The following is an 11,856-nucleotide window of genomic DNA, read 5'->3' on the forward strand; positions in this document are numbered from 1 at the left end:
TCTGACTATTTAGTGAAATCTGGCCTCCTTTGCTAAAACCTGTTTCATTCCTGTGTTTGTGACTTTCCTCTTAACTCACAGTCAATATATGTGGGGGTCTGCCTTTACCTTTGGGGAATTTCTCTGAGGCAAGGTAAGGCTTCTATTTCTATCTTTAGGTGTAGTTAGCTCTTAGGCTGTGAAGAGGCGTCTAGGGAGAGTTAGGTACGCTCCACGGCTATTTCTAGTGTGTGTGATAGGAGTAGGGTTTGCGGTCAGCAGAGTTCCCACTTACCCAGAGCTAGTCCCGATTTTGAATTTACTCATCAGGTCATTCCGGGTGCTCCTAACCACCAGGTCCATAACAGTACAGCTGGCCCGAAAGTGTTAATGCATCTCAAAAGAGGGATAAGAGAAGTTCTGAACCCATTTTTTTTTCTTTGCAGTGTGTTTTGTCTCTCTTTTCCCCTTAACCTCTGGGTGGTTCAGGACTCAGGTGTAGATATGGAAAGTATTGGCCACGGCACTCAGGGATTCTTGGGAGGTGCTCAAGTAGGGGATCCAACCCGTAGTAGCAAATATAATAATTCTTGGCACTCAGGAGAAATTTGTAGAATGATTCAAAAAGTAGATTTTTATTCTAGTGCATCCAGCTCAACATATAAACGTTTTCGGTCTCGACAACTGAGACCTTCATCAGATATGGTTGTCAAATGCTGTAATGTATATACAAAAGAGATGAGAGAAATATTTTTTAAAAATAAAGAAAATACTGTTTGCACAATTATACAAAAACAAAATGATGAATAATATGATCCATATTATACTAAACAAAATGACGGTCTGCATACAAATATCGATAGTAGCATGCAGCGCAGAAGGCAGAAAAAGGTGGATCCGGCCTGAATCAGCGTGCGTTGTGAGTCCTGTTCAACAGAGTGCTGGAGAGTGTACACATGTTAAGGATATACTAGGTAGGAGAGAAAATAAACATGGGTAACATGGAACAGGTAGCATAAGTAGACATCGGGATGTGATCTGGTGATGGATATGATAAGATATAAAGCACACACTGTCCTAGGTAAAGGATACGGGAAGTGGACCAACCTCCACTAGTAGGTGTAGGGCTACGCACAGTGAGCTATCTGTAAACATGAAAGAAATTATACGCATCAGAGTGTACATGGTAGACAAGACAAGAAGGACAAACCATGAGGATGGCACAGTGACGGAACACGAGATAACCTGTGGAATGCATGCCATAATGACTAACGGGGTGACCACCCTAAAACCAGATTGCTGCTGAGTGATAAACGGGCACCCATGGTCCAGGGAAGTTTACCTGGAGGACACTGGTAGTGTGTATGAGTCACACACTGTGTGTGTAGCCGAGGAGCGGGAGAGCAATGCGTCTGTGAATGCAAAGATATGGGACCGTGTGAGGCAGCTATAAGGGTACCACAGGAGGCTATCATGGGCCTGGAAGTCAGTCATACCTGAAAGCACTGGACGGCAGTATAGGCGCTTGTGGTAATGCGAGATACTCGCAAAGTGAGGAGCGCTGTGGACAGAAGTTATGAGCAGGGGGGTTAAATAGGACTAAAGCCAACGTGGATAAAGGCCAAGCCAGCGGGGAGCTGGAACCGGTTATGGTATTACCTGGATGTTGCCGCTGTCAGGGGTGGAGAGGACGCTGCGCTGCTGTGCAGGAGGGAGCTCCCGGGGCTGCTAGGGGAAGCGCAGCACTTCCGGGTATAAGAGCACACAGGGAAGAGTCACCTGACGTGTGACGTCATCAGGTCATGTGATCGGAGAGGCCGGCTTATGCGCAGAGGAGCTGAGGGGCTAACAGGGAATCAGCACAGGGAACAGACAGCGCTTGTATGGCAAGCTCAAGGGGACACAGTGAATGAATGTAACGCTGCATTGCAGCATATAGAGAAGGCTAAATGATGGGAACAGTAGTGTGAACTAGACTATCAAAAGGCTATCTGGTATGGGTCACCCCGATTATATAGAGACATGATTAACCCTCTATATAAAGGCATACAGTGCATACTATACCGTGTGCAGTGTTACGTGCGAGAGGTGCGTTTAACGGTTCTGTGGAGAGAAACAAAAAAGGAGCACAAGTTAAAGACATCCATACTAGCTACAATGTTACATTATACAAAACAGTGTTAAAATACATATGAAATAAATGATAACATATGTGTACGATATTACAAAAATGCCGAGACGTCGTAGTCTCTATTGAGTCCCTTTGGTTCTAAGGTCTGCAGGGAGTAAATCCAGTAAGCCTCCCTTTTGAGAAGTAAACTAACGCGGCTTTGGCCCCTTCTTGGAGTATCTACCTGTTCCAGGACTTGAAAACGGAGCTGCGAGATATTGTGATTTTGTTTAGAAAAATGGTAGGGGAGGGGTAGATGTGTCTTGTTGCAACGGATTGTAGATTTGTGTTGAGCCACTCTGTCTCTAATTGGCTGTGTGGTTTCACCCACATATGCCAACCCACAGGGGCATTTGATGATATATATCACATGTGTGGATTCGCAGGTAAAGAAACCTTTTATGGGAATGGCCTTGCCCGTCTGGGGGTGAGAAACTGACGGACCCCTCTGGACATTGCTACATTGTTGGCAACTAAGGCACGGGAATGTACCTTGTTTCTGGGTTTGTAAGAACAATTGTTTGGGCACCCTGATGTTAGAGCCAATGTCCGCTTTGACCAGCCTATCCCTAAGATTTCTAGCTCGTTTGTAGCAGGGCATGAAAGGTGCTCCAAATTCTGGAATACCAGGATAGCTTTTTGTCAGGATACTCCAGTGTCTCCTGATGGTAGACTGAACCATATTGGAGAAGGGATGAAATGTGGAGACAAAAGGGATTCTCTTGCGGTTATCTTTGGGTCTAACCACTGAGGTATTACGTTGGGCCTCTGTGAGGATGTGTTGTGGATACCCCCGATTGGAGAATTTTTGTTCCATCTCACCTAGTCTAGTTTTCTTGATCTTGTCATCTGAGACAATCCTTTCAACCCTGTGGAATTGGGACTTCGGGATGGAATTTTTTATGGAAGGTGGATGGCAACTGGTGAAGTACAGGAGGCCGTTACGGTCCGTTGGCTTGGTGTATAAATCAATAGAAAGGCGGCCGTCCCTTTCCTTGTAGATAAGGGTATCTAGAAAGCTAATTTTAGAGTTGTCATGTTGTAAAGTGAAACCGAGTTCGGGCCAGATACTATTGATGTGTTGATCAAAGATTATTAACGACTCAAGAGGACCGTCCCACACGCAGAAAATGTCGTCGATGTATCTGCGCCATACCCTACAGTGGGAGGTGAATAGAGGATGTTCATACACAAAGTCATTTTCAAAGGCTGCCATGTATGCATTGGCGTAAGGGGGCGCTACGTTCGCGCCCATTGCAGTACCCTGTAGCTGGGCATAATATGAATCTTGGAACATGAAGTAATTGTCTCTCAGGACTAGATTTAACAGATCTGCACAGAAGTGGCGAATTTTAATGTCAACTTTATTGTCTAGCAGGAGCCTATCGGTAGCAGCCAGGCCTTTATCATGAACGATGGATGTGTAGAGACTATTCACGTCCCATGTGATTAGTAGGGAGGAGGGAGATATGGGGCCTAAGGTTTTTATGACTTGAATGAATTCACCAGTGTCCAAAAGAAAGGACCCGGTCCTTTCTTTTGGACACTGGTGAATTCATTCAAGTCATAAAAACCTTAGGCCCCATATCTCCCTCCTCCCTACTAATCACATGGGACGTGAATAGTCTCTACACATCCATCGTTCATGATAAAGGCCTGGCTGCTACCGATAGGCTCCTGCTAGACAATAAAGTTGACATTAAAATTCGCCACTTCTGTGCAGATCTGTTAAATCTAGTCCTGAGAGACAATTACTTCATGTTCCAAGATTCATATTATGCCCAGCTACAGGGTACTGCAATGGGCGCGAACGTAGCGCCCCCTTACGCCAATGCATACATGGCAGCCTTTGAAAATGACTTTGTGTATGAACATCCTCTATTCACCTCCCACTGTAGGGTATGGCGCAGATACATCGACGACATTTTCTGCGTGTGGGACGGTCCTCTTGAGTCGTTAATAATCTTTGATCAACACATCAATAGTATCTGGCCCGAACTCGGTTTCACTTTACAACATGACAACTCTAAAATTAGCTTTCTAGATACCCTTATCTACAAGGAAAGGGACGGCCGCCTTTCTATTGATTTATACACCAAGCCAACGGACCGTAACGGCCTCCTGTACTTCACCAGTTGCCATCCACCTTCCATAAAAAATTCCATCCCGAAGTCCCAATTCCACAGGGTTGAAAGGATTGTCTCAGATGACAAGATCAAGAAAACTAGACTAGGTGAGATGGAACAAAAATTCTCCAATCGGGGGTATCCACAACACATCCTCACAGAGGCCCAACGTAATACCTCAGTGGTTAGACCCAAAGATAACCGCAAGAGAATCCCTTTTGTCTCCACATTTCATCCCTTCTCCAATATGGTTCAGTCTACCATCAGGAGACACTGGAGTATCCTGACAAAAAGCTATCCTGGTATTCCAGAATTTGGAGCACCTTTCATGCCCTGCTACAAACGAGCTAGAAATCTTAGGGATAGGCTGGTCAAAGCGGACATTGGCTCTAACATCAGGGTGCCCAAACAATTGTTCTTACAAACCCAGAAACAAGGTACATTCCCGTGCCTTAGTTGCCAACAATGTAGCAATGTCCAGAGGGGTCCGTCAGTTTCTCACCCCCAGACGGGCAAGGCCATTCCCATAAAAGGTTTCTTTACCTGCGAATCCACACATGTGATATATATCATCAAATGCCCCTGTGGGTTGGCATATGTGGGTGAAACCACACAGCCAATTAGAGACAGAGTGGCTCAACACAAATCTACAATCCGTTGCAACAAGACACATCTACCCCTCCCCTACCATTTTTCTAAACAAAATCACAATATCTCGCAGCTCCGTTTTCAAGTCCTGGAACAGGTAGATACTCCAAGAAGGGGCCAAAGCCGCGTTAGTTTACTTCTCAAAAGGGAGGCTTACTGGATTTACTCCCTGCAGACCTTAGAACCAAAGGGACTCAATAGAGACTACGACGTCTCGGCATTTTTGTAATATCGTACACATATGTTATCATTTATTTCATATGTATTTTAACACTGTTTTGTATAATGTAACATTGTAGCTAGTATGGATGTCTTTAACTTGTGCTCCTTTTTTGTTTCTCTCCACAGAACCGTTAAACGCACCTCTCGCACGTAACACTGCACACGGTATAGTATGCACTGTATGCCTTTATATAGAGGGTTAATCATGTCTCTATATAATCGGGGTGACCCATACCAGATAGCCTTTTGATAGTCTAGTTCACACTACTGTTCCCATCATTTAGCCTTCTCTATATGCTGCAATGCAGCGTTACATTCATTCACTGTGTCCCCTTGAGCTTGCCATACAAGCGCTGTCTGTTCCCTGTGCTGATTCCCTGTTAGCCCCTCAGCTCCTCTGCGCATAAGCCGGCCTCTCCGATCACATGACCTGATGACGTCACACGTCAGGTGACTCTTCCCTGTGTGCTCTTATACCCGGAAGTGCTGCGCTTCCCCTAGCAGCCCCGGGAGCTCCCTCCTGCACAGCAGCGCAGCGTCCTCTCCACCCCTGACAGCGGCAACATCCAGGTAATACCATAACCGGTTCCAGCTCCCCGCTGGCTTGGCCTTTATCCACGTTGGCTTTAGTCCTATTTAACCCCCCTGCTCATAACTTCTGTCCACAGCGCTCCTCACTTTGCGAGTATCTCGCATTACCACAAGCGCCTATACTGCCGTCCAGTGCTTTCAGGTATGACTGACTTCCAGGCCCATGATAGCCTCCTGTGGTACCCTTATAGCTGCCTCACACGGTCCCATATCTTTGCATTCACAGACGCATTGCTCTCCCGCTCCTCGGCTACACACACAGTGTGTGACTCATACACACTACCAGTGTCCTCCAGGTAAACTTCCCTGGACCATGGGTGCCCGTTTATCACTCAGCAGCAATCTGGTTTTAGGGTGGTCACCCCGTTAGTCATTATGGCATGCATTCCACAGGTTATCTCGTGTTCCGTCACTGTGCCATCCTCATGGTTTGTCCTTCTTGTCTTGTCTACCATGTACACTCTGATGCGTATAATTTCTTTCATGTTTACAGATAGCTCACTGTGCGTAGCCCTACACCTACTAGTGGAGGTTGGTCCACTTCCCGTATCCTTTACCTAGGACAGTGTGTGCTTTATATCTTATCATATCCATCACCAGATCACATCCCGATGTCTACTTATGCTACCTGTTCCATGTTACCCATGTTTATTTTCTCTCCTACCTAGTATATCCTTAACATGTGTACACTCTCCAGCACTCTGTTGAACAGGACTCACAACGCACGCTGATTCAGGCCGGATCCACCTTTTTCTGCCTTCTGCGCTGCATGCTACTATCGATATTTGTATGCAGACCGTCATTTTGTTTAGTATAATATGGATCATATTATTCATCATTTTGTTTTTGTATAATTGTGCAAACAGTATTTTCTTTATTTTTAAAAAATATTTCTCTCATCTCTTTTGTATATACATTACAGCATTTGACAACCATATCTGATGAAGGTCTCAGTTGTCGAGACCGAAAACGTTTATATGTTGAGCTGGATGCACTAGAATAAAAATCTACTTTTTGAATCATTCTACAAATTTCTCCTGAGTGCCAAGAATTATTATATTTGCTACTACGGGTTGGATCCCCTACTTGAGCACCTCCCAAGAATCCCTGAGTGCCGTGGCCAATACTTTCTATATGCTGTTTCCGTACACGAGCACCTTGGACGATGTCTGAAACCTTTTCCTTTAATGCAGCAGAGGCGGCAGAAATTCTCTCTAAAGTTACCGCACCTAGCGATTTTCTCCAAATTCCAACTAAGGAATTAAAGAACCGTGACCTGGAACGTGAATCCAGAAGAGCGGTCAATCTTGAATTACATATCGTTACCATTGCCGAGTACCTTCGAGTCCAGAGGATCCCACGTGGCCTGCGGGTCCCCCTACAACCAACCTTCTTCAGGGAAGACAAGGAGTATTGTGAAAAATTTGAACACATTTTAAACAAATGCTCAGCCGATCTAATGACTCTCACTCTCTCCTATCTTCAAAAGAACTTGGACTCAGTCAATACTCAGATACAGGCCATCGAGTCTCAACTAACCAGCACGATGCCCCAGGAAGAATTCCAGGAATTAAAGATAAAGAATCAGGAACAACTACGGCAGCACAGATTGGAGGTCGAAAAGAGAAAGAGGTCCAAGTTCCTACGGGATACCGAAGACTACCTACAGAACCGGGTCTATCAATGGCGAGATATTCGGCCTTCCACCAGGCGACACAGCTCAAGAAGCTCTTCTGGATCCACCGACAGCAGACCCGGTACCTCAAGCTCTGCTTCTTTTTTAGGGAGCAGCCGAGGTCGCAGAAGAGGAAGACGAGGCGGGGCGGCCAGTGCCACCGGGGACTCCAGAGACCAGATGACAACACGCTCACAGGTATGGATCTCCCCCTAGTGGTGAACATCTCATCAAAAAACCTGGACTCACAACAACTGGCTGTACTCCAGAAGGGTTTGTCCTTCTGCCCGGTATACAGGTTCAACTCTTTTGAACTTAATATGGACCTTCAAAGGTTCTACCGGAACCTCAGACTTCGGGTTCATTTTGCAGCACAACCTCCGGTGGTAAACCCTGCCAGGGGTGAAAAAACTCTCCTGGAACTCCAGAGCCTGGGGCTCCGGAACCACAGTTCCTACATGCCACCCCGGTCGGATCCCCCAGTTGAAACTTTTGTATCCCTTGTTGAAAGGGACATCCACTCACTAACTCGAAAAATGGAACAAGGGAAGTTCCATTTTCAGCCCAACCTTTCACCTTCTGAAAGACTGTCATTAGAGCAACTGGCGTCTGATAAATCCCTTATTATAAAACCGGCGGATAAGGGGGGAGCAACGGTAATAATGGATAGAACTGATTACCTGGAGGAGGTGTACAGGCAACTGGGGGACACTACGGTATATAAACTAATACCACACAACCCTCTCAATGAATTGGTGAAAAAAATTGCACCAATCATTGATTTTCACATACAAAATGGCACCATAGACAGTAAAATGAGAGATTTTCTCATTAAGAAAGACCCGATAACTCCCATCCTGTACATCCTACCCAAAATACACAAAAGACTAGCCAAACCTCCAGGTCGGCCCATTGTGTCCCTGACAGACTCTGTACTCTCGCCACTGTCCATAGTCCTAGAGAAAATTCTCACTCCACTCGTCAAAACCACCCGGTCCTTTCTTTTGGACACTGGTGAATTCATTCAAGTCATAAAAACCTTAGGCCCCATATCTCCCTCCTCCCTACTAATCACATGGGACGTGAATAGTCTCTACACATCCATCGTTCATGATAAAGGCCTGGCTGCTACCGATAGGCTCCTGCTAGACAATAAAGTTGACATTAAAATTCGCCACTTCTGTGCAGATCTGTTAAATCTAGTCCTGAGAGACAATTACTTCATGTTCCAAGATTCATATTATGCCCAGCTACAGGGTACTGCAATGGGCGCGAACGTAGCGCCCCCTTACGCCAATGCATACATGGCAGCCTTTGAAAATGACTTTGTGTATGAACATCCTCTATTCACCTCCCACTGTAGGGTATGGCGCAGATACATCGACGACATTTTCTGCGTGTGGGACGGTCCTCTTGAGTCGTTAATAATCTTTGATCAACACATCAATAGTATCTGGCCCGAACTCGGTTTCACTTTACAACATGACAACTCTAAAATTAGCTTTCTAGATACCCTTATCTACAAGGAAAGGGACGGCCGCCTTTCTATTGATTTATACACCAAGCCAACGGACCGTAACGGCCTCCTGTACTTCACCAGTTGCCATCCACCTTCCATAAAAAATTCCATCCCGAAGTCCCAATTCCACAGGGTTGAAAGGATTGTCTCAGATGACAAGATCAAGAAAACTAGACTAGGTGAGATGGAACAAAAATTCTCCAATCGGGGGTATCCACAACACATCCTCACAGAGGCCCAACGTAATACCTCAGTGGTTAGACCCAAAGATAACCGCAAGAGAATCCCTTTTGTCTCCACATTTCATCCCTTCTCCAATATGGTTCAGTCTACCATCAGGAGACACTGGAGTATCCTGACAAAAAGCTATCCTGGTATTCCAGAATTTGGAGCACCTTTCATGCCCTGCTACAAACGAGCTAGAAATCTTAGGGATAGGCTGGTCAAAGCGGACATTGGCTCTAACATCAGGGTGCCCAAACAATTGTTCTTACAAACCCAGAAACAAGGTACATTCCCGTGCCTTAGTTGCCAACAATGTAGCAATGTCCAGAGGGGTCCGTCAGTTTCTCACCCCCAGACGGGCAAGGCCATTCCCATAAAAGGTTTCTTTACCTGCGAATCCACACATGTGATATATATCATCAAATGCCCCTGTGGGTTGGCATATGTGGGTGAAACCACACAGCCAATTAGAGACAGAGTGGCTCAACACAAATCTACAATCTGTTGCAACAAGACACATCTACCCCTCCCCTACCATTTTTCTAAACAAAATCACAATATCTCGCAGCTCCGTTTTCAAGTCCTGGAACAGGTAGATACTCCAAGAAGGGGCCAAAGCCGCGTTAGTTTACTTCTCAAAAGGGAGGCTTACTGGATTTACTCCCTGCAGACCTTAGAACCAAAGGGACTCAATAGAGACTACGACGTCTCGGCATTTTTGTAATATCGTACACATATGTTATCATTTATTTCATATGTATTTTAACACTGTTTTGTATAATGTAACATTGTAGCTAGTATGGATGTCTTTAACTTGTGCTCCTTTTTTGTTTCTCTCCACAGAACCGTTAAACGCACCTCTCGCACGTAACACTGCACACGGTATAGTATGCACTGTATGCCTTTATATAGAGGGTTAATCATGTCTCTATATAATCGGGGTGACCCATACCAGATAGCCTTTTGATAGTCTAGTTCACACTACTGTTCCCATCATTTAGCCTTCTCTATATGCTGCAATGCAGCGTTACATTCATTCACTGTGTCCCCTTGAGCTTGCCATACAAGCGCTGTCTGTTCCCTGTGCTGATTCCCTGTTAGCCCCTCAGCTCCTCTGCGCATAAGCCGGCCTCTCCGATCACATGACCTGATGACGTCACACGTCAGGTGACTCTTCCCTGTGTGCTCTTATACCCGGAAGTGCTGCGCTTCCCCTAGCAGCCCCGGGAGCTCCCTCCTGCACAGCAGCGCAGCGTCCTCTCCACCCCTGACAGCGGCAACATCCAGGTAATACCATAACCGGTTCCAGCTCCCCGCTGGCTTGGCCTTTATCCACGTTGGCTTTAGTCCTATTTAACCCCCCTGCTCATAACTTCTGTCCACAGCGCTCCTCACTTTGCGAGTATCTCGCATTACCACAAGCGCCTATACTGCCGTCCAGTGCTTTCAGGTATGACTGACTTCCAGGCCCATGATAGCCTCCTGTGGTACCCTTATAGCTGCCTCACACGGTCCCATATCTTTGCATTCACAGACGCATTGCTCTCCCGCTCCTCGGCTACACACACAGTGTGTGACTCATACACACTACCAGTGTCCTCCAGGTAAACTTCCCTGGACCATGGGTGCCCGTTTATCACTCAGCAGCAATCTGGTTTTAGGGTGGTCACCCCGTTAGTCATTATGGCATGCATTCCACAGGTTATCTCGTGTTCCGTCACTGTGCCATCCTCATGGTTTGTCCTTCTTGTCTTGTCTACCATGTACACTCTGATGCGTATAATTTCTTTCATGTTTACAGATAGCTCACTGTGCGTAGCCCTACACCTACTAGTGGAGGTTGGTCCACTTCCCGTATCCTTTACCTAGGACAGTGTGTGCTTTATATCTTATCATATCCATCACCAGATCACATCCCGATGTCTACTTATGCTACCTGTTCCATGTTACCCATGTTTATTTTCTCTCCTACCTAGTATATCCTTAACATGTGTACACTCTCCAGCACTCTGTTGAACAGGACTCACAACGCACGCTGATTCAGGCCGGATCCACCTTTTTCTGCCTTCTGCGCTGCATGCTACTATCGATATTTGTATGCAGACCGTCATTTTGTTTAGTATAATATGGATCATATTATTCATCATTTTGTTTTTGTATAATTGTGCAAACAGTATTTTCTTTATTTTTAAAAAATATTTCTCTCATCTCTTTTGTATATACATTACAGCATTTGACAACCATATCTGATGAAGGTCTCAGTTGTCGAGACCGAAAACGTTTATATGTTGAGCTGGATGCACTAGAATAAAAATCTACTTTTTGAATCATTCTACAAATTTCTCCTGAGTGCCAAGAATTATTATATCAGGTGTAGATATGGATATTCAAGGTCTGTCCTCTTGTGTGGATCATCTCACTGCAAGGGTACAAAGCATTCAAGATTATGTAGTTCAGAATCCGATGTTAGAACCTAGAATTCCAATTCCTGATTTGTTTTCTGGGGATAGATCTAAGTTTCTGAATTTCAAAAATAATTGTAAACTGTTTCTTGCTTTGAAACCTCGCTCCTCTGGTGACCCCATTCAGCAAGTAAAAATTATTATTTCTTTGTTGGTGGTGACCCTCAAGACTGGGCATTCTCCCTTGCGCCAGGAGATCCTGCATTGCTTAATGTAGATGCGTTTTTTCTGGCGCTTGG

The 11,856-nt window shown here is 45.4% G+C and overlaps 2 protein-coding genes across 9 annotated transcripts; one reads left to right on the forward strand and one right to left on the reverse strand.

Moving 5' to 3' along the window:
- Positions 1-493: 493 nt before the first annotated feature.
- LOC143804976 (uncharacterized) lies at positions 494-3,650 on the reverse strand. 3 transcript variants are annotated; one of them, XR_013221163.1, is made up of 5 exons: positions 1,639-1,790; positions 1,476-1,540; positions 1,322-1,391; positions 1,072-1,124; positions 494-920 (listed from the first exon to the last, which is right to left on the reverse strand). XR_013221163.1 is itself a non-coding variant. In XM_077283704.1 (3 exons), exon 1 carries the CDS (start codon positions 3,444-3,446, stop codon positions 2,202-2,204), a length of 1,245 nt encoding a protein of 414 aa, XP_077139819.1. In that variant the 5' UTR covers positions 3,447-3,650; the 3' UTR covers positions 494-920; positions 1,072-1,124; positions 2,044-2,201. The 3 variants fall into 3 exon arrangements, 1 of the variants encoding a protein (XP_077139819.1); XR_013221165.1 differs by lacking the exons at positions 1,322-1,391; positions 1,476-1,540; XM_077283704.1 differs by lacking the exons at positions 1,322-1,391; positions 1,476-1,540; positions 1,639-1,790 and adding an exon at positions 2,044-3,650.
- Positions 3,651-3,703: 53 nt separating this feature from the next.
- LOC143768318 (uncharacterized) lies at positions 3,704-11,506 on the forward strand. Of its 6 annotated transcripts, XM_077257021.1 has the most exons (8): positions 5,564-5,715; positions 5,814-5,878; positions 5,963-6,032; positions 6,230-6,282; positions 6,434-7,609; positions 9,999-10,037; positions 10,957-11,009; positions 11,161-11,506. In XM_077257021.1, the coding sequence occupies exons 5-8, from the start codon at positions 7,180-7,182 to the stop codon at positions 11,278-11,280; spliced, it is 642 nt and encodes a 213-aa protein (XP_077113136.1). In that variant the 5' UTR covers positions 5,564-5,715; positions 5,814-5,878; positions 5,963-6,032; positions 6,230-6,282; positions 6,434-7,179; the 3' UTR covers positions 11,281-11,506. The 6 variants fall into 6 exon arrangements, 1 of the variants encoding a protein (XP_077113136.1); XR_013213816.1 differs by lacking the exon at positions 5,963-6,032; XR_013213805.1 differs by lacking the exon at positions 5,564-5,715 and having other exon boundaries at positions 5,722-5,878.
- The last annotated feature ends 350 nt before the right edge of the window (positions 11,507-11,856 follow it).

The sequence above is a fragment of the Ranitomeya variabilis genome, chromosome 1, assembly GCF_051348905.1.
Source record: "Ranitomeya variabilis isolate aRanVar5 chromosome 1, aRanVar5.hap1, whole genome shotgun sequence".
Taxonomy (NCBI): Eukaryota; Metazoa; Chordata; class Amphibia; order Anura; family Dendrobatidae; genus Ranitomeya; species Ranitomeya variabilis.